Here is a 26,224-nt window from a genome sequence, read left to right as displayed (position 1 = left end):
GCCTTAATGGCACACAAGACGACATGTGTTCTTCATCGATAGCATGATAAGATGGAAAACTACTCACGACACCTTAATGACACTAGTTGGAGTGTTTGTGCGTCGTTGCTTTCTTCCATAATGCCTAACGACAACGAAAATGAAGAGAAGACACAAGAATGTTTTGTAACACAAGGCAGGCACGAGAAGGCGACAATGTGTTGTAAAACAGGATAAAAAATAAGGCCAAAACCTCAACTGGAGACGACGGCAAAGTTTGTGTTGACAATAAGAGTTACTGTTATAGCAATAGGGTGAAAACAGAACGTCTCCACTTTAAATAGTTAACATCAAACTTTCTGGATGGAGGACTTTTTGGTTCTTTTCTCGAACCGTAGTTTCCCAACTTTTGAATGGAGGATATTTTTGTCATTTCCTCGAACCGTCATTTCAGGGCAAGAATAGCAAGAAAGGGTACTTAAGTCTTTGCAACAACATCAGGCTCCGATGCAAAGTTATGTCAACATACACAGGAATACGAGCCCCACGTGCGTAAATACATGATGCTCATTTGCCCCCCCGAAAAACAGACGCGGGATTCAGTGAATCATCGGTAGCGAACATACTTTACAATCACAAATCTTAAAGCTGTGATTCTGCTCACAATGTCAATGTTGTGGCCAACTTTTACAAGATTCAAGGCAGGAGCAGTCACTGTTGGCATTCACAATCACAACTTGCACTTTCTCATGTTTCACAAACTTGGGAAAGTGTTGCGATTGTGACTTACAGTCGGAATCGTTAGAAAATACAAGAATCACAAGTTATTACAAGCATGCCTTGGTTTGCTTACATGGGAGCAGCAGGGCTCCTACTCCATTGGTACTGGCCAACCAAATAGGAGTCTGGCTGTTGCTGCTGTTGTTGAGGACAATAGCCATATATTTGTTGCATGAAACTGCTGCTATCCTCAACCATGCTGTCTCGCGCATATGCTCGCGACTCTGTGCAGAAAACATTTGGCACCTCCTGCACAGGGTTGTTAGGGAATTGCTGTTCCTCGTAGCCTATAGCCATCTCTGGGACACTCCATTGGTCCTCGTAAGACTCAGCAAACTGGTTGTTGATGTCTGGAAGGGAAGAGAACACATCGTCGAATAAAGATGAGTCGACTTCACCAGTTTCTCTAGACCATTGCCTCGCGTTGCGTAAGCTAGTCCGCTTCTTGTAAATTCGGCAAAGAACCCAATCATCCCACTATAATAAGCACACGTCCCCTTATTAGTCTCCCATCTCATAATAATTATAATATTTATGACAATGATGATTATAATCATAATAACAATAATCAATAATAAATATTATGACGGTGATGTTGATGATGGCAATGGTGGTGGTGACTCTTTATCATCCAATCATGCACTCATTCATTAGTTCGATTCATTAACATGTGTTTTCTTTCTCTAAAAAAAATCATAATTATTTTTTATTATTGACATTATTATTATTATTTTTTGTTTGAAAATTTTTGGTGCATTTTGAATAAAGAGCTCAATCTCACAATGTGCATAGAGTTTTCTTTTGCATAGAGTTAGACGGTGCGCAAAGCCAAGTGCATGAAAGGAACAATTCACGAACTGGACCACAAGCTGATACAGATGGGTCCTCATCACAGTAGTTGGCTGAGTTATTTCAGCTAAGAGCAACAACTCGTTGCTCTTTGGTTTTATTTAGGAACTATGTACAATGTATCATAGCTAAATTACAGTAATAAAATAAATATTGCCTTTCTTCTTCGAAAAAGCTGATACAGACGGGGACACTTTCTACCTAAACATCACCAGATCGACCATGTATGTTTGGTAAAAGCATCATGCATGATGATCTCTTTATTACGGTTAAATTTTCAAACAAAAGCTGCAGCCAGTTTCAATATACAAGAAAAGTGATACTATCCAACCGTGTGTGTGTATATCTTTGGTGCAAATTTGTGAACCACAAAGTGGGAATCAGAGAGATAACTTATTATCATTGCATTATTAACTAAATCTGTTGATATGGATTGATTAATAACGTTCTTTAAACTATTAAGTTTCAATAACTATGTATAATTTAAGTATGAAAAAACAAATGAATGATTTAGTCCAACCCAGATAGCCTAAATTCCCAGTAGTAGGCGTGGTTATTGGGAAGATGGTAGAGCCTATTTATCTTTACCAATAACCAAACAACGATTCCCACATTAGAAGCATGCAGATCCACACCTATATATATATATATATATATATATATATATATATATATATATATATATATATATATATATATATATATAAGAAATGAACATAATAAACCTCATTTCTAAGGTTTTTGAACCAAAACCCTTCGTATATCCAAAAGTATGTTAGAAAAGTAGGGACTGATCAGATCTCACAGTGGGGTCAGTTCAATCACTAGGAAAAAAAAATCTTTTTTGAAAAATGCCTAAGATTTGTGCAAAACATATATAAGGGATTTTTAAAAAAACAAAAAGGTTTTTTAATTCAATAGGGAGATATGTATTATTTTTCATAAAATAAGTTAGTGTTCTTGTTTTTAATTCTCATTCATGGTATATGCTATCAATATAGGAAAATTGAAAATATACAATGTTGTTGTGAAAAAAAAGATAATGTGAATGCATGAAATTAGAAAAAATACTGAAAACTTTTCTAAGAAAGCAATTTTTGGAAAAACGGATCAATTTTTCAGTTTAATGGCGGTGAAAATGAGATTTGTTTGTAAGAAAATATGTATTGTTATGAATTGAGATTTTTGGAACGGTGTATGATATACTGTTATTGAAAATTTATGAAAAGTTTAATTCGGGTTACGATAGATATGAACCATTAGAGGTGTTTAGCATGATCAATTTAGTTGGCAGCGATTCTTGAATCATGTTTTTTGGATGAAAAACCTAATTTTATGAGCCAAAAAAAATTACCTTCATAGCCATTGATTTTGGATCACTAAAAAAATAAATTTGCATACAGGTCAGACTTTAGCGATCCAAAAGTTGGTTCATATATATATATATATATATATATATATATATATATATATATATATATATATATATATATATATATATATATATATATATATATATATATAGTCACCAAAATATGTTTATTGAAAACATGTTTACCAGAGAGTGAAATTGGTATTTCCGATCCTTTTTCTACGAATCCGATCTTGAAAATGTGTTCGATATGGTCTGTTTAGAAATCAACTATCAGATCCTGTATTTTTGATGAAAATATATGATTTTGAATTCTCGAATATTTACGAAAATTCTAAGTTGCCAATTTTCAATCCTTAAAAGTTCTTGCTTATGTGTTATAATCGGCTGATTCAAGAACTAATCTCCATAAAATCTAACATGTAGATTACATCCATATGATGAGATTTAAGAAAATAAACAAAAAAAAACACAAAAAAACCATGAAAATCTTAGTTCATAATTTTTCTATTGTTAAAGAACCAATATATATATATATATATATATATATATATATATATATATATATATATATAATGTTTTTCATTTTTTAAGTACTTCAGGTCTAACCCTACAAATAAGATCTATGTGGTTTGTTTAGTTGAATACAACTTTTGGTTCATAAGGTTGCAATAGGAGATTCAAAAATTAACTATTCACAATGCAACAAAATTTAGTGATTCAAAAAGATCATATTTACATTAGAAAAATGCAATACATTGCATAATTCATTTCAATTAGAGCATACTAAAACATGTCTATGAGGTCAGATCAAGGTTGCGAGGCTAAGAAGCAGAAGCAGAAAATGAGAAATCAATTTAGAAGCCAAGTAGGAACAAAAAGATAAGTAACATGAGATCAAATGAGAACTGAAATACTAATCGAAAGGAAAGGTAATAAAAACTAAAATAAAAAATTTCTTAAATTTTAAGATTTTATAGTGTAATAAGTAAATTCTTTTCAAAATCTGAAAATGATGGTTACTAATTTAGGGAAAATACATGAGAAGTGAGTGAAAAGCATGAAAGGAGGCACATGAAAACTGTGAAAAAAGCCTAAGAGAAGTGCATAGGAAGCACATAGGGAAGAAGGGAAGAAACATGTGGAAAGCATAGAAAAAATGTATAAGAATCGAGATAATCATCAAGTTCCGAAAGCAAAGAGTGTCATATTTCTCAATCATGCTTCCCAGCTATTTATGAAGCTTCGGGCAGCTTTGGATCAGATTGAGTCAAAATAGCTTGCAACTACATTAAATTCTCTACAAATGATGATTACTAATTTAGAGAAAATACATGAAAAATGAGCAAGAGCATGAAAGTAAGCACATAAAAAGAAGCATAAGAGAATCACATAGGAAGCATATAAGAAAAAGGGAAAAAACATGTGAAAAACAGAGAAAAAAACGTAGAAGAATCAATATTGTCATCGAGTTTCTAAAACGAACAGTGTCACACTTCTGAAGCATACTTACCTGCTGTTTATGAAGCTCCGGGTAACTTTTAATAAGATCTAGTCAAAATAGCATGCACTTGCACGTAATATGTACAGTCGATTAAACGAGCACTCATGTAGAATGATTTTAAAAAGCATCGGATAATGCAAAGTGAAAACAAACAGTAAAGAAGCATTTAGGATGGGTCACGCACACGAGTACTTTCTTTCTTGTGGGTCAGGCTGCACTTATCAACGAGAAGCAACCTGTACTCATGCATGATCCAGTTGGTCTTAGTGCCTCCAGGTGCCTTCCCTATGTAGAAGACGAGCGACTTCTTGATGCCGATTCTCTGGCCATTTACCACAATCGTCCTGTCGGTGCCGGTCGACTTCCAATAGCCGGAGCCGGCACATCTGTTTGGCCGTGAGCCATTGGGGTACTTGCGGTCCCTTGGGCTAAAGAAGTACCACTCTTTGTCACCGAACAAAGCCTTATCTGCATCAACCAATCCATGATGGATCAATGAGAGAGAGAGAGAGAGAGAGAGAGAGAGGGAGAGAGAGAGAGAGATCCTAATCCTACCAGGTAGATCCCATGGATCGCATTTGTAGAGGTCAACATCGGCGATGACGTTGAGGGAAAAGGCAATGCCGGCAGTTTTGGGTTGGAGGTACTGCACCAGCAGCTCCTCATCCGTTGGATGGAAACGAAACCCCGGTGGCAGAGACATCTGATCATCCACTCCTCTGATGCCCTTGCCCGTCATCATCTCCACACACAAATTCAAAGAGAGAGAGAGAGAGAGAGAGAGAGAGAGAGAGAGAGAGAGAGAGAGAGAGAGTTTTGATCCAAACGGTCAAGTTCTCTTTTAGAAAGGGTCCGAGCGCCCAATGCACGATGCTCAAGTTTATATAGAGAGAGATCCTTTGATGGGTGGTCGGACTCCTTTTATGATGAAATGTCAGCGCCCAAGATCCTCAAGTCAGAGAGAGAGATGATCTAAGTGAATGACCTTTAATAGCAGGAATTTTATAATAAAAAGATCGAATTTCGTATCAGATCGATTCCATTGAAATCGTGTTTCTCTGTAAGCAAACCTGGTAAATACACCAACCTTTGGAACTTTAACTTTACTGGATTGTATGTCATTATCAATGGTAGCATATATATCAGTTGAAAATATCGATAGTCCAATCTCTCTCTTTCTCTCTCTCTACAACTGGACATCGTTATCTGTTCAACGTGAACCATGTTTTTGAAAAGAAAAACATGGTTGAACAGATAAGGATGTCGTTGTGCCTGTAGCTTTTATAGGTGGTCCAAGTAAGGCAGGGTGGTTGGTTTTCCCCTGTTTCATAAAAAGCAGATAACGATGTCAAATTGAGAGAAGTGTCCATATTTTCAATTGATGTCAGTAATTAATGGATGTAATTGTGGCCTGAAAGTTCTAAGCGAGTCCCAGATGGACTATATTCTTCCTAATTTAAATATTATCTAAGGTTTTTAAGTCAAAATCATTATAGTTTTTTTTTTCTTTCTCCTTCCAAATGGAAAGCTTGCCCCTACCAGTTATATATACTCGTGGGTATTAAAGTCGTGACATCCCAGCACTTCAGAAGTCCCTTCGACCAGATAAGCAGTCACAACTGAGTTTTTTTTTTTCTCTTTTTTTTGTATTTAATTACACGGAGAAACGTAGAGACAGGTAGGAGAGTTGATAACAAAGTGCTTAATTTGAGACCAGCACGTGTTATGCCATGAGGATCCTTCCCAGGTGCAACGCTCCAGTTATTATTGTGCCTGGCAACTACCAAACAGAGAACGAAACTTAGCATTCCTACATAGGGCCAACTAGAGCCCCACGTTGAAATTTCTGTTCAAACATATACAAATCACCGAAAGGAGAAAGGCTTGAACTGGGAGCCCGTCTTTGTTTTGTTTTGTTTTTCATATTTTCCCGAAGAAATTGCATTCTCGGGATCGGAGACAACATCACCATTCTGGCAATGTAAAACATCAGGCCTAGGACCCTTACCCCCAACGGCCTATGCTAAGTGTAAATGGATGGCAGCGCCCACGGGAATCAAACCTTTACTGCCGGTCTGACAGCAAGATAACTTCATTCTCGGTGCATTAGCTCATGTTCTCTTTTAAAAGAAGTGGCCAAGACATCCGAGATCTTTCCCATTTAAAAGCAGGAATCTCTTTCTCTCTCTTTGTGTGAGCGTGTGCATGTGTGTGTATGAATGCAAATGACAAACGTGCCTCTTATAGCGGGCTTAGACTCTTTTTCTATGAAAAGGGAGTCCATGTGTGGGTCTTCCCCGGGGTACAAACCTGGTTTTTCTTCTGGAAAACGTTCTCCTGTGTTTCCATGGACATACAATGCTTGTGTGCACCTCACAAGAAAGTGTTTTTCTTTCATGGAAAAGACACATTTCTGCCACCAAATGCACCCTGAATAACGAATTTTGACATAGAATGTGTCCCAACATAGCTGCCAATCTACTTCCAAGATAGTGTCATGTTCACAAGTTATGAGTGCCCTTCTTTTTCTTTATTCTTGTTGTTTTTGGCAATTTTTTTATGGTGCATATTTGCCCCTCGCAACTATTAATCGTTTAAGCCCTTATTGACAGGAAAATTTGCTGGGTCTACATGATAAATCGCCTTAACATATAAACATCTTGTAAAATAGATTATTATTTTATTTCCCATCATTTACGATTTAGTCATTGCATAAATCGAAAATAAAAACATCTCTTATCGTTGTGAACTATTAAAATTTACTAAGGGCGAACATTAAAAGCCAATATCGACCGAAAAAATCGCAAATCACTTATTGTGATGTTCATTCATGGAGGGTGAGCAATACCACGATTCCTGGACATCAAACATCTTTTATCGTTGTGGACTATTTTTTTTTAAAGGGCAAACATTATAAGGCTTGTTGGGTGCATAAATTGAAAATGTTTTATTGCAATTTTTATTTACAGAGGGTGAGAAAAATCACAATTTCTGAACCGCAAACATCTCGTATCGTTGTGGACTATTCCATTTACAAAAAACCCCTTATTGACCGCATGCATCACGAGTCTCTTTTGCGATTTTGATTCACGGAAGGCGAGCAATATAGTGAGTCATGAACGACAAGCCTCTCTTATCGTTGTGGTCTATTTTATTTTACTAATTAAGAAGAAGAAGATGAAAAGCAATACAGAAGAAGAAGGAATAAATGATTTGAATGACCAGCTTGATGAAGCTGTCCTTAAAGAAGTATAGCAACACTTCTTGCTCTTGCTCTCTCCGCACCCTTTTGGTGCCCTAGAAGTGTAGCAACACTTTTTGCCTTTTTTTATTCTCGCTCATCCATCCCTCAATTAGATGACAAGATCTGTAAAAAATGCGAAAAGACTAAACATCTTTCACAACTTATGAAGCACCAGAGGCGTCGATTGAGCAATACTTGCAAATTACCATGCTGCAAAGGCACAAATCATTGTCCAGCGATGACCATAAATCGCTATGCAGTGATGTCATGAACTGACGTCCTGCAGAAGCTACAAATCGTTGTTCGGCTCACAGAACAAATCACTATCCCGCGATCCTCACAAATCATAATATAGTGATACCACAAATCGTTGTCCGACTGACATCACAAATTGCTATACAATAAATACGAAATCGAATTACGCACCTCCAAGCACTGATCACAAATCGTCACCGACAAATCACTGATCCACAAACTTCTGAATAGCTGAATCGTAATTCAACTGATGAGGACTTCTACAAATCACTATTCAACGAATATGAAAGACATCCTCGACAAGATCAGGCGACGTGCTTGGAGTTCTACTGTGGTTCGAATAAGAAGGGAAACCCAACAATTTCTCAGTAAAGGAGCTCTGCTGTTTTGTTAAACTCTTAACAAATCCGACAATGTGGAAATTGGGTCATGCAAAGAGGCATGACAACTAAATTAATAGCCCACACGAGATTCATGTGTCCCATAGCCCTCTTTTGAATTCATCAGAGCCTGTCATGAAATAGAAAATATAAGACACTGCATTAAGTTTTACAAGAAATGCAAACCTCCTCCCAACATTGATTACATACCAAAAGACTTGTAAAACTGAAGCTATCGTTGCCGAAAATTTGGTCGAGAGGAATGAAGGTTACAACGTTGGGTATTACGTCTTTAGGGTATTGTTGCATGTTGGACATTACACGAGTTAGATATTATAAGCTTCACGTAATGGAAAGCAATATAATATCTTATATACTAGTTCATGCGAAGACCTTTGTTGCTTTTGATTAGAGGTTGGTTGTTTCTTAGTCATTTTCTTGCCAACCAATTCTAGTGTACCCTTTGCCCTCCGACGACTACGATCAGAGGCAGGTTTTCTTTTGATACCCTTCGCTTCATGAATATGTCCATCATAATCAACAATGTTCACTACTGAGTTATTGACGATGATGTTTATGCATCAGCGTAACTTCTCAGAAGTGTTAAGGGAAGCATGATTTTGACCTACGTTGTTCTATCCCATTATCTTCGACTAGTATTCATTCGCTGCAACATATTGAAGGTTAATTATCTGCACTTTTTCAAGTAACTCCCTTGACGCTTTTCACATGCATACATAACCTTCTTTATTTTTCGATGCCAAATCAACAACGTGCATAAATGACCTACACAGTTGTTGGTAATGGGAGGTTATGTGACACTTCTCGTCAACACCAGATTTATTGACATTATCCATATCCAATATTTCAATCTTTGCTTGTCTCCTCCATCTTCGCATTACATAAGACTCAGGTATTTCTTGTAAGTGTCTTTAATGCATGATGGCATAAAATACCTTTGAATTCATACATTTTGCATGAACATTCAACTTTTTTGTTGTCAACATTGTACGTGACAAGTGCTTCTTGCCTTTTCTGATGCTTTTCGCCCTCCCATAAAATATGGTATTTGTGCATATTCTCAGTTTGCAAGAGTCCTTCTATATTGCAATTTATGACATGTATAACCTTTTTTTTTATTCATTCAAATACAGTTAGTATATACAGATCTGCAGGTCGAATCAATATTTTCATGCCCAAAGTTAGAGGTCGTGTATTGAAGCATTTCACGTCTTGTTCAAGCTCATTCTGTCTTAGACCGTCTATAAATAATTCATATTGTTTCATGAAGCGAAACATTGTTAAACATGAATACAGGGTTTTCTTCAGCGTGACATGTATAGATTCAACTCTTTGTGTGCTTATCATACCTGCACAAAAGTATTGTCTTCCATATGCCAATGCTCACTTCTCTTTTTCTGCATATAAAGTTTGTAACCAAGGATAGTCTTTAAGGTCATATATCTTAATCATTTCCTCCCAATCTGACATAAAGGTGACCTCATCTACGCTCTCAAGTACACACCTTGTAAACTTTTTATCAAACCCTGTTTTCTGATTAAATATGTGTCCTATGTTCTTTGCTGTATTTTGAAAGATATGCCACAAACATAGGTGATAATGTGCATCTGGCCACACATGAAGCACTGTAGCCGCAATTGCGTGATCACCATCTGTAAGTACAGCTTCAAGTTGCTTCTTGTTCATTGCCTGTATAAATACTCTGTCACTCAAAGCTTTCCTTAGTCTAGTCATACAAAAAAGCACTGCTTAATATACAACTCTGTGAGTGATGGTTCACTCCGAAAAACTGCGCAAATGGCCACTGTTTAGTATTAATCTTTACTGTAGTATCAAATACAAGCACATCATTGAAGCATTCATAATCTACTCATGACTTTGAATCTGCCCAAAATATATTCACAACATATCCATCTTCATCCAGTTGCATTGTACTAAAGAAACCAGGGTCATTGCTTGATTTCTTCTGTAAGTAATCAACCAAAGAACATATTTCTCCGTTCTTCATATTATATGCTCTCTTCCTTCTCAAGTGGTTTCTTAGATCCAAAGGTGTGAATGGCACATTAGCACGACCACCATCTATGTGGGCAAAGAAATTGTATATCTTCCTTTGTGCAATGCTGACGCTATCGGTTATTTCAGTCATTGCAACATGTGCTACAGTTACTTTACGATGTGACCTTAGCATAGGAGTCATAAATGATACAAATAAATCATTATTATGATCATTGATTAAAGTATGAACTAAAAATTTCTCATTCGAATGTCTTCTCAACACCATTCTTGCTTGACATCCACATCTTGATTCTGGCATGCTCCTTATTGGATTTCCCATTGATGTCTTCCAACCTTGCTTGGAATAAATATATGTCTTTCTCACCATGACACCCTGTGCATTTTTTGACCAAGAAAACCTTCTCACACTGAAGCCAACTTTTAAGGTATAATCATTGTAAAATTTGTATGCAGCTTCCTTATTATTAAACTGCATTCCTTCTACCGGAACACAGTCAAGTGTACTTCTATTTACATTCCTAGTGCCTACACTTTTATTAAGTGTACTGTCATGATCATCTACCTCATTATTGAATTGCATTTCTTCTACTGAAAAATTTAAGTCAAGAATGAATCTAATGTCTGCACCCTTCTTATCATATGCATCATTAGTGCAGATGTTCATTTCTTCAGTTGCGTCATTAGTATAGATGTTAAATTCTCATATCTTTTAATTGATTGATATAGATCATCTTCATTACAACCTGATGATAACCTCAACACTATAATAAGCAATATATCAATTTGCGTTAGCAGCAAAATAACAAACAAATCAATATTAACTAACAAAACAATACCTCACAAATCGGTAGTATGTTACTAATATAACGGTTTGAGATACAATGCATATACTGAGTGAATGAAGGATACCTGATGGGGTAGAGGCCCTTCCTAGCATTTGTAAACAAGCATTCTTGTCAACAGGTTCCAGCATCTTACAAATATCGATAAGTTTCCAACCATTGTAAAGACAAGATCTACTTGCAATAACAAAACAATGCCTTAATGTCACACAAGACGACATGTGTTCTTCATCGATAGCATGATGAGATGGAAAGCTACTCACGACGCTTTAATGACATTGGTTGGAATGCTTGTGCGTCATTGCTTTCTTCCATAATGTCTAACGACAACGAAAAAGAAGAGAAGACAGGAGACTATTTTGTAAGCAATATATCAATTTGCGTTAGCAAGCGCATACGTTTACTACGATTTAATCAGGATTCATATAACACCGGATACCGATAAGGTTAAGCAAGTCAAAGAAACAATTTAATGAATCAAAGTATAAAAGCAATTGCGGTTTGATATTTGCTTATACTGTGCATCGAGTTGTTACTTACCATGCCAACAAAAGACACGACATGTCGTCCATGTGTGTTGATGATAACGCTTTCATTATATCCACGAGGCTGTGAAGCGAGTTTAATAGAAATCGCTGACAGAGCAGCGATTTGAATGCGAAAATTGCCACCGCAAGCGTGTGAAAATGTGTTTCTGCACGCATACATTTTCAAAGTCTGTCTAGAAATATCGTACAAATACATACTACAAAACATATAATATCTTACAAATCATTATACATATCGAATAAAATATTTCAAATCGATACGACAATTCATCATAGTAACTTACAAATCTTCAATACAAAACCATAATATCTAAAAAGTCGATAAATATATCACACAATAATTATAAATCGATACAGAAATTGAGCAAAATCGCAAACAAATCGATATTAACTAACAAAACAATACCTCACAAATCGGTAGTGTGTTACTAATACAACGGTTTGAGATACAATGCATATACTGAGTGAATGAAGGATACCTGATGGGGTAGAGGCTCTTCCTAGCATTTGTAAACAAGCATTCTTGTCAACAGGTCTCAGCGTCTTACAAATATCAATAAGTTTTCAACTATCGTAAGGACAAGATCTACCTGCAATAACAAAATAATGCCTTAATGGCACACAAGACGACATGCGTTCTTCATCGATAGCATGATGAGATGGAAAGCTACTCACGACGCCTTAATGGCACCGGTTGGAATGTTTGTGCGTCATTGCTTTCTTCCATAATGCCTAACGACAACGAAAATGAAGAGAAGACAAGAATGTTTTGTAAAACAGGATAAAAAACAAGGTGGAAACCTCGACTGGAGACGACCACAAAGTTTGCGTTGACAATGGGAGCTACTTTTACAGCAATAGGGTGAAAACAGAATGTCTCCACTTTAAATAGTTAACATCAAACTTTCTAGATGGAGGACGTTTTGGTCCTTTTTTGAATCGTAGTTTCCCAACTTTTCAATAAAGGATATTTTTGTTATTTCATCAAACTGTCATTTCAGGGCAAGAATAGCAAGAAAGGGTACTTAAGTCTTTGCAACATCACCAGGCTCCGATGCAAAGTTATGTCAACATACACGAGAATATGAGCCCCATGTGCGTAAATACATGGTGCTCATTCTCCCCCCCCGAACACAGACGTGGGATTCAGTGAATCATCGGGGGTGAACATACTTTACAATCACAGATCTTAAAGCTGTGATTCTACTCACAATGTCAATGTTGTGGCCAACTTTTACAAGATTCAAGGCAGGAGCAGTCACTGTTGGCATTCACAATCACAACTTGCACTTTCTCATGTTTCACAAACTTGGGAAAGTGTTGCGATTGTGACTTACAGTGAGGATCGTGAGAAAATTCAAGAATCACAAGTTATTACAAGCATGCCTTGGTTTGCTTACATGGGAGCAGTAGGGCTCCTACTCCATTGGTACTGGCCAGCCAAGTAGGAGTCTGGCTGTTGCTGCTGTTGTTGAGGACAATAGCCATATATTTGTTGCAGGAAACTGCTGCTATCCTCAACCATACTGTCTCGCACATAAGCTCGAGACTCTGTGCAGAAAACATTTGGCACCTCCTGCACAGGGTTGTTAGGGAATTGCTGTTCCTTGTAGCCTATAGCCATCTCTGGAACACTCCATCGGTCCTCGTAATACTCGGCAAGCTGGTTGTTGATGTCTGGAAGGGAAGAGAACACATCGTCGATTAAAGATGAGTCGACTTCACCAGTATCTCTAGACCATTGCCTCGCGTTGCGTAAGCTAGTCCGCTTCTTGTAAATTCGGCAAAGAACCCAATCATCCCACTGTAATAAGCACACGTCCCCTTATTAGTCTCCCATCTCATCATAATTATAATATTTATGACAATGATGATTATAATCATAATAACAATAATCAATAATAAATATTATGACGGTGATGTTGATGATGGCAATGGTGGTGGTGACTCTTTATCATTCAATCATTCAGTCATTCATTAGTTCGATTCATTAACATGTGTTTTCTTTCTCTAAAAAAAATGATAATTATTTTTTATTATTGACATTATTATTATTATTATTTGTTTGAAAATTCTTGGTCAATTGTGAATCAAGAGTTCAATCTCACAATGTGCATAGAGTTTTATTTTTTTTGCGTAGAGTTAGACGGTGCGCAAAGCCAAGTGCATGAAAGGAACAATTCACGAACTGGACCACGAGCTGATACAGATGGGTCCTCATCACAGTAGTTGGCTGAGTTATTTCAGCTAAGAGCAACAACTCGTTGCTCTTTGGTTTTATTTAGGAACTATGTACAATGTATCATAGCTAAATTACAGTAATAAAATAAATATTGCCTTTCTTCTTCGAAAAAGCTGATACAGACGGGGACACTTTCTACCTAAACATCACCAGATCGACCATGTATGTTTGGTAAAAGCATCATGCATGATGATCTCTTTATTACGGTTAAATTTTCAAACAAAAGCTGCAGCCAGTTTCAATATACAAGAAAAGTGATACTATCCAACCGTGTGTGTGTATATCTTTGGTGCAAATTTGTGAACCACAAAGTAGGAATCAGAGAGATAACTTATTATCATTGCATTATTAACTAAATCTGTTGATATGGATTGATTAATAAAGTTCTTTAAACTAATAAGTTTCAATAACTATGTATAATTTAAGTATGAAAAAACAAATGAATGATTTAGTCCACCCCAGATCGCCCAAATTCCCAGTCGTAGGCGTGGTTATTGGGAAGATGGTAGAGCCTATTTATCTTTCCCAATAACCAAACAGCGATTCCCACATTAGAAGCATGCACATCCACACCTATATATATATATATATATATATATATATATATATATATATATATATATATATATATATATATATATATAAGAACTAAACATATTAAGCCTCATTTCTAAGGTTTTTGAACCAAAACCCTTCGTAGATCCAAAAGTATGTTAGAAAAGTAGGGACTGATCAGATCTCACAGTGGGGTCGGTTCAATCACTAGGAAAAAAATTTCTTTTTTGAAAAATGCCTAAGATTTGTGCAAAACATATATAAGGGATTTCTCAAAAAAAAAATTTAATTCAATAGGGAGATATGTATTATTTTTCATAAAATAAGTTAGTGTTCTTGTTTTTAATTGTCATTCATGGTATATGCTATCAATATAGGAAAATTGAAAATATACAATGTTGATGTGAAAAAAATAATAATGTAAATGCATGAAATTAGAAAAAATACTGAAAACTTTTATAAGAAAACAGTTTTCGGAAAAATGGATCAATTTTTCAGTTTAATGGTGATGAAAATGAGATTTGTTTGTAAGAAAATATGTATTGTTATGAATTGAGATTTTTGGAATGGTGTATGATATACTATCATTGAAAATTTATGAAAAGTTTAATTTGGGTTACGATAGATATGAACCGTTAGAGGTGTTTAGCATGATCAGTTTAGTTGGCATCGACTCTTGAATCATGTTTTTTTTTATGAAAAACCTGATTTTATGAGCCAAAAAAAGTTACCTTCATAGCCATTGATTTTGGATAACTAAAAAAATAAATTTGCATACAAGTCCGATTTTGGTGATCCAAAAGTTGGTTCACACACACACACACACACACACACATATATACATATACAAGGTGATCCATATGCCACATACAAAACAGATAAATGATGAATAATAACAATTACATTTTCTCTCAGTATATATATGGGAAACTAGAATATGTAAAATAGTAAAATATATAAAATGGTATGAACATATATTTTCATAGGTTTTTTCGTAAATCTAACCCTGCAAATGCATTTGGGGTGGTTAATTTGCTTGAAATTGACTATTGGATCATCTTAATCAGATCAAGAAAAGTAATTTTTTATGCTTGAATATTTACAAAAAACCTGAGTCATTGATTTTCAAGCCTTAAAAGATCCCTCTTATACATTATAATCGGATGATCCAACAATCTGTTTCTATAAAGTCATGCATGTAGATCACATTCGTTTGGTGAAATTTTAGAAATGAATAAAAAAATCCTATGAAAATCTTGGTGCATACCAGTTTACATACTTGATTGGTTTATATATTTCAGTTATATATATAGTCACAAAAATATGTTTATTGAAAACATGTTTACCAGAGAGTGAAATTGGTATCTTTGATCCTTTCTCTACGAATCCGATCTTGAAAATGTGTTCGATATGGTCTGTTGATAGAAATCAACTATCAGATCCTGTATTTTTTATGAAAAAATATGATTTTGAATTCTCGAATATTTACGAAAATTCTAAGTTGCCAATTTTCAATCCTTAAAAGTTCTTGCTTATGTGTTATAATCGGTTGATTCAAGAACTGATCTCCATAAAACCGAACATGTAGATTACATCCATATGATGAGATTTAAGAAAAAAAACAAAGAAAAAAACATGAAAATCTTAGTTCATATTTTTTCTATTGTAAAAGAACCAATATATATATATATATATATAATGTTTCTCATTTTTTAAGTACTTCATATCTAACCCTACAAATAAGATCTATGTGGTTTGTTTAGTTGAATACAACTTTTGGTTCATAAGGTTGCAATAAGAGATTCAAAAATTAACTATTCACAATGCAATAAAATTTAGTGATTCAAAAAGATCATATTTACATTAGAAAAATGCAATACATTGCATAATTCATTTCAATTAGAGCATACTAAAACATATCTATTAGGTCAGATCAATGTTGCGAGGCTAAGAAGCAGAAAATGAGAAATCAATTTAGAAGCCAAGTAGGAACAAAAAGATAAGTAACATGAGAACAAATGAGAACCGAAATACTAATAGAAAGGAAAGGTAATAAAAACTAAAATAAAAAATTTCTTAAATTTTTAGATTTTATAGTGTAATAAGTAAATTCTTTTCAAAATCTGAAAATGATGGTTACTAATTTAAAGAAAATACATGAGAAGTGAGTGAGAAGCATGAAAGGAGGCACATGAAAATTGTGAAAAAAGCATAAGAGAAGTGCATAGGAAGCACATAGGGAAGAAGGGAAGAAACATGCGGAAAGCATAGAAAAAATGTATAAGAATCGAGATTATCATCAAGTTCCGAAAGCAAAGAGTGTCATACTTCTCAATCATGCTTCCTAGCTATTTATGAAGCTTCGGGCAGCTTTGGATCAGATTGAGTCAAAATAGCTTGCAACTACATTAAATTCTCTAAAAATGATGATTACTAATTTAGAGAAAATACATGAAAAATGAGCAAGAGCATGAAAGTAAGCACATAAAAAGGAGCATAAGAGAATCACATAGGAAGCATATAAGAAAAAGGGAAAAAACATGTGAAAAACAGAGAAAAAAACGTAGAAGAATCAATATTGTCATCGAGTTTCTAAAACGAACAGTGTCACACTTCTGAAGCATACTTACCTGCTGTTTATGAAGCTCCGGGTAACTTTTAATAAGATCTAGTCAAAATAGCATGCACTTGAACGTAATATGTACAGTCGATTGCACGAGCACTCATGTAGAATGATTTTAAAAAGCATCTGATAATACAAAGTGAAAACAAGCAGTAAAGAAGCATTTAGGATGGGTCACGCACGCGAGTACTTTCTTTCTTGTGGGTCAGGCTGCACTTATCAACGAGAAGCAACCTGTACTCATGCATGATCCAGTCGGTCTTAGTGCCGCCAGGTGCCTTCCCTATGTAGAAGACGAGCGACTTCTTGATGCCCATTCTCTGGTCATTTACCACAATCGTCCTGTCGGTGCCGGTCGCCTTCCAATAGCCGGAGCCGGCACATCTGTTTGGCCGTGAGCCATTGGGGTACTTGCGGTCCCTTGGGCTAAAGAAGTACCACTCTTTGTCACCGAACAAAGCCTTATCTGCATCAACCAATCCATGATGGATCAATGAGAGAGAGAGATTCAACATTACCACCACTCATGAAGATCAACAAAATGTTGAACCCATGAACTGAACAAGAGCAAAAGCCAAAACAAATAAAAGAAAGCAGAAGTGAAAAAGAACATGAGACAGACAAAACGGGCTCACGCACGAGCCGCTGGCCCAGAGGGCGGCAAAAAGGAGAGAGAGAGATCCTAATCCTACCAGGTAGATCCCATGGATCGCATTTGTAGAGGTCAACATCGGCGATGACGTTGAGGGAAAAGGCAATGCCGGCAGTTTTGGGTTGGAGGTACTGCACCAGCAGCTCCTCATCCGTTGGATGGAATCGAAACCCCGGTGGCAGATACATCTGATCGTCCACTCCTCTCATGCCCATGCCTGTCTCCATCTCCTCACTCACATCCAAAGAGAGAGAGAGAGAGAGTTTTGATCCAAACGGTCAAGTTCTCTTTTAGAAAGGGTCCGAGCGCCCAATGCACGATGCTCAAGTTTATATAGAGAGAGATCCTTTGATGGGTGGTCGGACTCCTTTTATGATGAAATGTCAGCGCCCAAGATCCTCAAGTCAGAGAGAGAGAGATGATCTAAGTGAATGGCCTTTAATAGCAGGAATTTTATAATAAAAAGATCGAATTTCGTTTCAGATCGATTCCATTGAAATCGTGTTTCTCTGTAAGCAAACCTGGTAAATACATCAACCTTTGCAACTTTAACTTCACTGGATTGTATGTCATTATCAATGGTAGCATATATATCAGTTGAAAATATCGATAGTCCAATCTCTCTCTTTCTCTCTCTCTACAACTGGACATCGTTATCTGTTCAACGTGAACCATGTTTTTGAAAAGAAAGACATGGTTGAACAGATAAGGATGTCGTTGTGCCTGTAGCATTTATAGGTGGTCCAAGTAAGGCAGGGTGGTTGGTTTTCCCCTGTTTCATAAAAAGCAGATAACAATGTCAATTTGAGAGATTGAGAGAATTGTGGCCTGAAAGTTCTAAGCGAGTGCCAGATGGACTATATTCTTCCTAATTTAAATATTATCCAAGGTTTTTAAGTCCAAATCATTATAGTTTTTTTTTCTTTCTCCTTCCAAATGGAAAGCTGGCCCCTACCAGTTATATATACTCGTGGAGAAACGTAGAGACAGGTAGGAGAGTTGATAACAACGTGCTTAATTTGAGACCAGCACGTGTTATGCCATGACGATCCTTCCCAGGTGGAACGCTCCAGTTATTATTGTGCCTGGCAACTACCAAACAGAGAACGAAACTTAGCATTCCTACACAGGGCCAACTAGAGCCCTACGTTGAAATTTCTGTTCAAATATATACAAATCACCGAAAGGAGAGAAAGGCTTGAGCTGGGAGCCCCTCTCTTTGTTTTGTTTTGTTTTTTCATATTTTCCCGAAGAAATTGCATTCTCGGGATCGGAGACAACATCACCATTCTGGCAAAGTAAAACATCAGGCCTAGGACCCTTACCCCCAAGGGCCTATGCAAGATAACTTCATTCTTGGTGCATTAGCTCATGTTCTCTTTTAAAATAAGTGGCCAAGACATCTGAGATCTTTCCCATTTAAAAGCAGGCATCTCTTTCTCTCTCTTTGTGTGAGCGTGTGCATGTGTGTGTATGAATGCAAATGACAAACGTGCCGCTTATAGCAGGCTTAGACTCTTTTTCTATGAAAAGGGAGTCCATGTGTGGGTCTTCCCCGGGGTACAAACCTGGTTTTTCTTCTGGGAAACGTTTTCCTATGTTTCCATGGACATACAATGCTTGTGTGCACCTCACAAGAAAGTGTTTTTCTTTCATGGAAAAGACACATTTCTGCCACCAAATGCACCCTGAATAATGAATTTTGACATAGAATGTGTCCCAACATAGCTGCCAATCTACTTCCAAGATAGTGTCATGTTCACAAGTTATGAGTGCCCTTCTTTTTCTTTATTCTTGTTGTTTTTGGCAATTTTTTTATGGTGCATATTTGCCCCTCGCAACTATTAATCGTTTAAGCCCTTATTGACAGGAAAATTTGTTGGGTCTACATGATAAATCGCCTTAACGTATAAACATCTTGTAAAATAGATTATTATTTTATTTCCCATCATTTACGATTTAGTCATTGCGTAAATCAAAAATAAAAACATCTCTTATCGTTGTGAACTATTAAAATTTACTAAGGGCGAACATTAAAAGCCAATATCGACCGAAAAAATCGCAAATCACTTATTGTGATGTTCATTCATGGAGGGTGAGCAATACCACGATTCCTGGACATCAAACATCTTTTATCGCTGTGGACTATTTTTTTTTAAAGAGCAAACATTATAAGGCTTGTTGGGTGCATAAATTGAAAATGTTTTATTGCAATTTTTATTTACAGAGGGTGAGAAAAATCACAATTTCTGAACCGCAAACATCTCGTATCGTTGTGGACTATTACATTTACAAAAAACCCCTTATTGACCGCATGCATCACGAGTCTCTTTTGCAATTTTGATTCACGGAAGGCGAGCAATATAGTGAGTCATGAACGACAAGCCTCTCTTATCGTTGTGGTCTATTTTATTTTACTAATTAAGAAGAAGAAGATGAAAAGCAATACAGAAGAAGAAGGAATAAATGATTTGAATGACCAGCTTGATGAAGCTGTCCTGAAAGAAGTATAGCAGCACTTCTTGCTCTTGCTCTCTCCGCACCCTTTTGGTGCCCTAGAAGTGTAGCAGCATTTTTTGCCTTTTTTTATTCTCGCTCATTCATCCCTCAATTAGATGACAAGATTTGTAAAAAATGCGAAAAGACCAAACATCTTTCACAACTTATGAAGCACCAGAGGCGTCGATTGAGCAATACTTGCAAATTACCATGCTGCAAAGGCACAAATCGTTGTCCAGCGATGACCATAAATCGCTATGCAGTGATGTCATGAACTGACGTCCTGCAGAAGCTACAAATCGTTGTTCGGCTCATAGAACAAATCACTATCCCGCGATCCTCACAAATCATAATATAGTGATACCATAAATGGTTGTCCGACTGACATCACAAATTGCTATACAATAAATACGAAATCGAATTACGCACCTCCAAGCACTGATCACAAATCGTCACCGACAAATCACTGATCCACAAACTTCTGAACAGCTGGATCGTAATTCAACTGATGAGGACTTCTACAAATCACTATCCAACGAATATGAAAGACATCCTCGACAAGATCAGGCGACGTGCTTGGAGTTCTGCTGCGGTTCGAATAAGAAGGGAAACCCAACAATTTCTCAGTAAAGGAGCTCTGCTGTTTTGTTAAACTCTTAACAAATCCGACAATGTGGAAATTGAGTCATGCAAAGAGGCATGCCAACTAAATTAATAGCCCACACGAGATTCATGTGTCCCATAGCCCTCTTTTGAATTCATCAGAGCCTGTCATGAAATAGAAAATATAAGACACTGCATTAAGTTTTACAAGAAATGCAAACCTCCTCCCAACATTGATTACATACCAAAAGACTTGTAAAACTGAAGCTATCGTTGCCGAAAATTTGGTCGAGAGGAATGAAGGTTACAACGTTGGGTATTACGTCTTTAGGGTATTGTTGCATGTTGGACATTACACGAGTTAGATATTATAAGCTTCACGTAATGAAAAGCAATATAATATCTTATATACTAGTTCATGCGAAGACCTTTGTTGCTTTTGATTAGAGGTTGGTTGTTTCTTAGTCATTTTCTTGCCAACCAATTCTAGTGTACCCTTTGCCCTCCGACGACTACGATCAGAGGCAGGTTTTCTTTTGATACCCTTCGCTTCATGAATATGTCCATCATAATCAACAATGTTCACTACTGAGTTATTGACGATGATGTTTATGCATCAGCGTAACTTCTCAGAAGTGTTAAGGGAAGCTTGATTTTGACCTACGTTGTTCGATCCCATTATCTTCGACTAGTATTCATTCGCTGCAACATATTGAAGGTTAATTAACTGCACTTTTTCAAGTAACTCCCTTGACGCTTTTCACATGCATACATAACCTTCTTTATTTTTCGATGCCAAATCAACAACGTGCATAAATGACCTACACAGTTGTTGGTAATGGGAGGTTATGTGACACTTCTCGTCAACACCAGATTTATTGACATTATCCATATCCAATATTTCAATCTTTGCTTGTCTCCTCCATCTTCGCATTACATAAGACTCAGGTATTTCTTGTAAGTGTCTTTAATGCATGATGGCATAAAATACCTTTGAATTCATACATTTTGCATGAACATTCAACTTTTTTGTTGTCAACATTGTACGTGACAAGTGCTTCTTGCCTTTTCTGATGCTTTTCGCCTTCTCATAAAATATGGTATTTGTGCATATTCTCAGTTTGCAAGAGTCCTTCTATATTGCAATTTATGACATGTATAACCTTTTTTTTTATTCATTCAAATATAGTTAGTATATACAGATCTGCAGGTCGAATCAATATTTTCATGCCCAAAGTTAGAGGTCGTGTATTGAAGCATTTCACGTCTTGTTCAAGCTCATTCTGTCTTAGACCGTCTACAAATAATTCATATTGTTTCATGAAGCGAAACATTGTTAAACATGAATACAGGGTTTTCTTCAGCGTGACATGTATAGATTCAACTCTTTGTGTGCTTATCATACCTGCACAAAAGTATTGTCTTCCATATGCCAATGCTCACTTCTCTTTTTCTGCATATAAAGTTTGTAACCAAGGATAGTCTTTAAGGTCATATATCTTAATCATTTCTTCCCAATCTGACATAAAGGTGACCTCATCTACGCTCTCACGTACACACCTTGTAAACTTTTTATCAAACCCTGTTTTCTGATTAAATATGTGTCCTATGTTCTTTGCTGTATTTTGAAAGATATGCCACAAACATAGGTGATAATGTGCATCTGGCCACACATGAAGCACTACAGCCGCAATTGCGTGATCACCATCTGTAAGTACAGCTTCAAGTTGCTTCTCGTTCATTGCCTGTATAAATACTCTGTCACTCAAAGCTTTCCTTAGTCTAGTCATACAAAAAAGCACTGCTTAATATACAACTCTGTGAGTGATGGTTCACTCCGAAAAACTGCGCAAATGGTCACTGTTTAGTATTAATCTTTACTATAGTATCAAATACAAGCACATCATTGAAGCATTCATAATCTACTCATGACTTTGAATCTGCCCAAAATATATTCACAGCATATCCATCTTCATCCAGTTGCATTGTACTAAAGAAACCAGGGTCATTGCTTGATTTCTTCTGTAAGTAATCAACCAAAGAACATATTTCTCCGTTCTTCATATTATATGCTCTCTTCCTTCTCAAGTGGTTTCTTAGATCCAAAGGTGTGAATGGTACATTAGCGCGATCACCATCTATGTGGGCAAAGAAATTGTATATCTTCCTTTGTGCAATGCTGACGCTATCGGTTATTTCAGCCATTGCAGCATGTGCTACAGTTACTTTACGATGTGACCTTAGCATAGGAGTCATAAATGATACAAATAAATCATGATTATGATCATTGATTAAAGTATGAACTAAAATTTTTTCATTCGAATGTCTTCTCAACACCATTCTTGCTTGACATCCACATCTTGATTCTGGCATGCTCCTTATTGGATTTCATTTAAATGCATTGTAATACTTGATGTGAGTTGTATTGCAATACTTGGTGTAAATGATTAAAAATTTTATTTGAATGTATTGTAATACTTGATACGAATGATTCGAATGCATTGTAATACTTGATGTGAATGATTTCAATTATCTGAATGTATTATAATTTATGCAATTAACGAATGATTTGAATTAGTGCAATACTTGATGTCAATGATTTGAATTATTTGAATGCATTGCAATGCTTGATGTGAATGACTTGAATGCATTGTAATACTTGATGTGAATTATTTGAATGTATTGTATGACATATGTTATTTGTTAGAATATGGTTCGTGGAGGTTATAGTGGTCGCTCATCCAGTAGTAGCCAGGCTCAACCTTCATCTTCACGGGCTCCTGTGATAGGTATATCATATAACTAATTAGATGCTTGATTAGTTCAAATGCACATTCTGAGAATTTTTAATGTATTTTTTTACAGATGATGTTGCGCCTGTACACGACCCACCTACACCAGTTGATCACACAAGTCAACAGCCAACACAGGAAACAGGGTCTTCTCAGGCTGGCACAAAAAGACTCATTCGAATAGTGTATATCGATAATCGACCGTAAGTATTTTGTTTTCAATTATTGCATATCTTTTAAATATTTTATATTGATATTTACTATGTAACAATTCATGTGCAGCACGAGGTTTGAGCCACAAGAAGTAGTACGGGAGATTAGGAATTCACTTCTTCAACATCTACCAGGACCAGTTGCTCAATGGAAAGAGTACCCAAAGGAGGTGTTAGACAGATTGTGGTCCTCATTCATGGTATACAGTTGTTCCTCATAGTTAATGTGTTTCATATTTAATTTATTTAAGCAATGTCTACTAACTTTCTGAAAATATTTGTAGGCTTCGAATCGCTTCGCAACTACGGTGGAAGAAATGATGCAAGGAAGGTGTGGCAGAAGGTGGCTGCCAATCGATTTGTAGACATGCTGCACACTATGAAGACTGCAGCAAAAAAAGCATCTGGCGTAGTAGATGATCCATTACTGTGGAAGGGCCATGGTCCTATTACTATCAGGAGAGATTACTGGGATGAAATGTGCGATAAGTGGGCGGGAGATGCATTTAAAAATCGCTCTGCGAAGGCTTCACAAAATCGATCAAAGATGCCCGAAGCCCATCTACACACAGGTGGATCTAAGACATTTGGGAGCCACCTAAAGAAAATGGTAAATCATCAATATATAATATTAATTTTATAAGTATTGTTGCAAACTTGTGTACTAAATCTTTTGTCATTTAACTTCGCAGGAAGCAGAAAAAGGAGGCAGTGTACCATATAAGGATGTGTTTGTAGAAACACATAAACGGAAGACCACGGGAGTCTTCGTATCAGAGAAGGCGAGAATGACAACGGTATGTATTAATTCTATTAAAAATCATTGCAATATATATCCAAGTTATCATAATGTTATCATTAATTATTAATGAATACTTTAAACATTATTTTGTAGGAGGCATATGAGCAATAGATGGTAGAGCGATATGGCGAAAACGCTACTCAGCATCCATCATTTGATCCTACAGCATGGGTGACTGCAGCAGGTGAACCCAAAAAAGGTCGCGTGTTCAGGTTTGGGAGTAATATGAACACTTCACCAGTTATTGGTTCTTCCAGTTACGGCTCACCGACTTCTTGCGCCGACATAAGCTCCAAGAAGCCGATTATTCTTTCCAGTGATGATGTACGCGAGATCATTAATGAATCACTGAATAACTACTTCTAATACACCGTCGCCCCTTTCTCCGAAATGAGATCAAGGCCGCTGTTCAGGATAGGGGATCTTCGATTCCAGGTCCCTCTCAGGTATAATCACATATATAGTTTTTTTGACTGTCTTAAAGCACATTTGAGCATGGTAGAATCACATATAGAGTTTTTCTAGATGCCTTAGAACACATATGAACATGCTATAATCACATATTCAATTTTTTTACTGCCTTAGCACACATATGAGCATGATAGAATCACATATAAAGTTGCTTTGCCTGCCTTAGAGCACGTATGCGCATGCTATATTCACATATTCAATTTTTTGACTGCCTTAGCACACATACGAGCATGATCGAATCACATATATAGTTTTTTGCCTGCCTTAAAGCACATCTGAGCATGGTAGAATCACATATAGAGTTTTTTAGATGCCTTAGAACACATATGAACATGCTATAATCACATATTCAATTTTTTGACTGCCTTAGCACACATATGAGCATGATAGAATCACATATATATATATATAACTTTTTGTCTGCCTTAGAGTACATATGAGCATGATAGAATCACATATAAAGTTTTTTTAACTGCATTAGAACACATATGAGCATGCTATAATTACATATTCAGTTTTTTGACTGCCTAAGAACACATATGAGCATATTATAATCACATATTCAGTTTTTTGACTGCCTTAGCACACATATGAGCATGCTATAATAACATATAGAGTTTTTTTACTGCCTTAGAACACATATGAACATGTTATATATCATTTATGATAGAATCACATATAAAATTTTTGGCTTTGCCTGCCTTAGAGCACATATGAGCATGCTATATTCACATATTCAATTTTTTTACTGCCTTAGCACACATACGAGCATGATCGAATCACATATATAGTTTTTTACCTGCCTTAAAGCACATCTGAGCATGGTAGAATAACATATAGAGTTTTTTTAGATGCCTTAGAACACATATGAACATGCTATAATCACATATTCAATTTTTTGACTGCCTTAGCACACATATGAGCATGATAGAATCACATATAGAGTTTTTTTATTGCCTTAGATCACACATGAGCACATG

General features: G+C 36.2%; 1 protein-coding gene and 1 pseudogene across 2 annotated transcripts; both read right to left on the bottom strand.

The window, feature by feature from the left end:
- Positions 1–828: 828 nt before the first annotated feature.
- Positions 829–5,205, bottom strand: LOC149844582 (NAC domain-containing protein 55 pseudogene; annotated as a pseudogene). Its single transcript, XR_016427348.1, has 3 exons — positions 5,040–5,205; positions 4,669–4,952; positions 829–1,236 (listed from the first exon to the last, which is right to left on the bottom strand). The product of XR_016427348.1 is annotated as an NAC domain-containing protein 55 pseudogene (transcript).
- A 7,766-nt stretch (positions 5,206–12,971) lies between these two features.
- Positions 12,972–18,171, bottom strand: LOC149844581 (NAC domain-containing protein 72-like). Its single transcript, XM_089997254.1, has 3 exons — positions 17,906–18,171; positions 17,396–17,679; positions 12,972–13,597 (listed from the first exon to the last, which is right to left on the bottom strand). Exons 1-3 carry the CDS (start codon positions 18,090–18,092, stop codon positions 13,190–13,192), a joined length of 879 nt encoding a protein of 292 aa, XP_089853380.1. The 5' UTR covers positions 18,093–18,171; the 3' UTR covers positions 12,972–13,189.
- Between the last annotated feature and the right edge of the window lie 8,053 nt (positions 18,172–26,224).

This window comes from Nuphar pumila, chromosome 2 (assembly GCF_984573655.1).
Source record: "Nuphar pumila chromosome 2, dmNupPumi1.hap1.1, whole genome shotgun sequence".
Lineage (NCBI taxonomy): Eukaryota > Viridiplantae > Streptophyta > Magnoliopsida > Nymphaeales > Nymphaeaceae > Nuphar > Nuphar pumila.
Note: the sequence above shows the minus strand (reverse complement) of the source record. Positions and strands in the feature narration are given on the sequence as shown.

Bases quoted from the DNA above. Each gene is read 5' to 3' on its own strand.
- LOC149844581 (XM_089997254.1), bottom strand. From the start codon at position 18,092: ATGGAGACAGGCATGGGCATGAGAGGAGTGGACGATCAGATGTATCTG. The intron at 17,680-17,905 runs GTAGGATTAGGA...TGGTTGATGCAG, and splicing joins CGATCCATGGGATCTACCTG to ATAAGGCTTTGTTCGGTGAC. The intron at 13,598-17,395 runs GTGCGTGACCCA...TGCTTATTACAG, and splicing joins ACAAGAAAGAAAGTACTCGC to TGGGATGATTGGGTTCTTTG.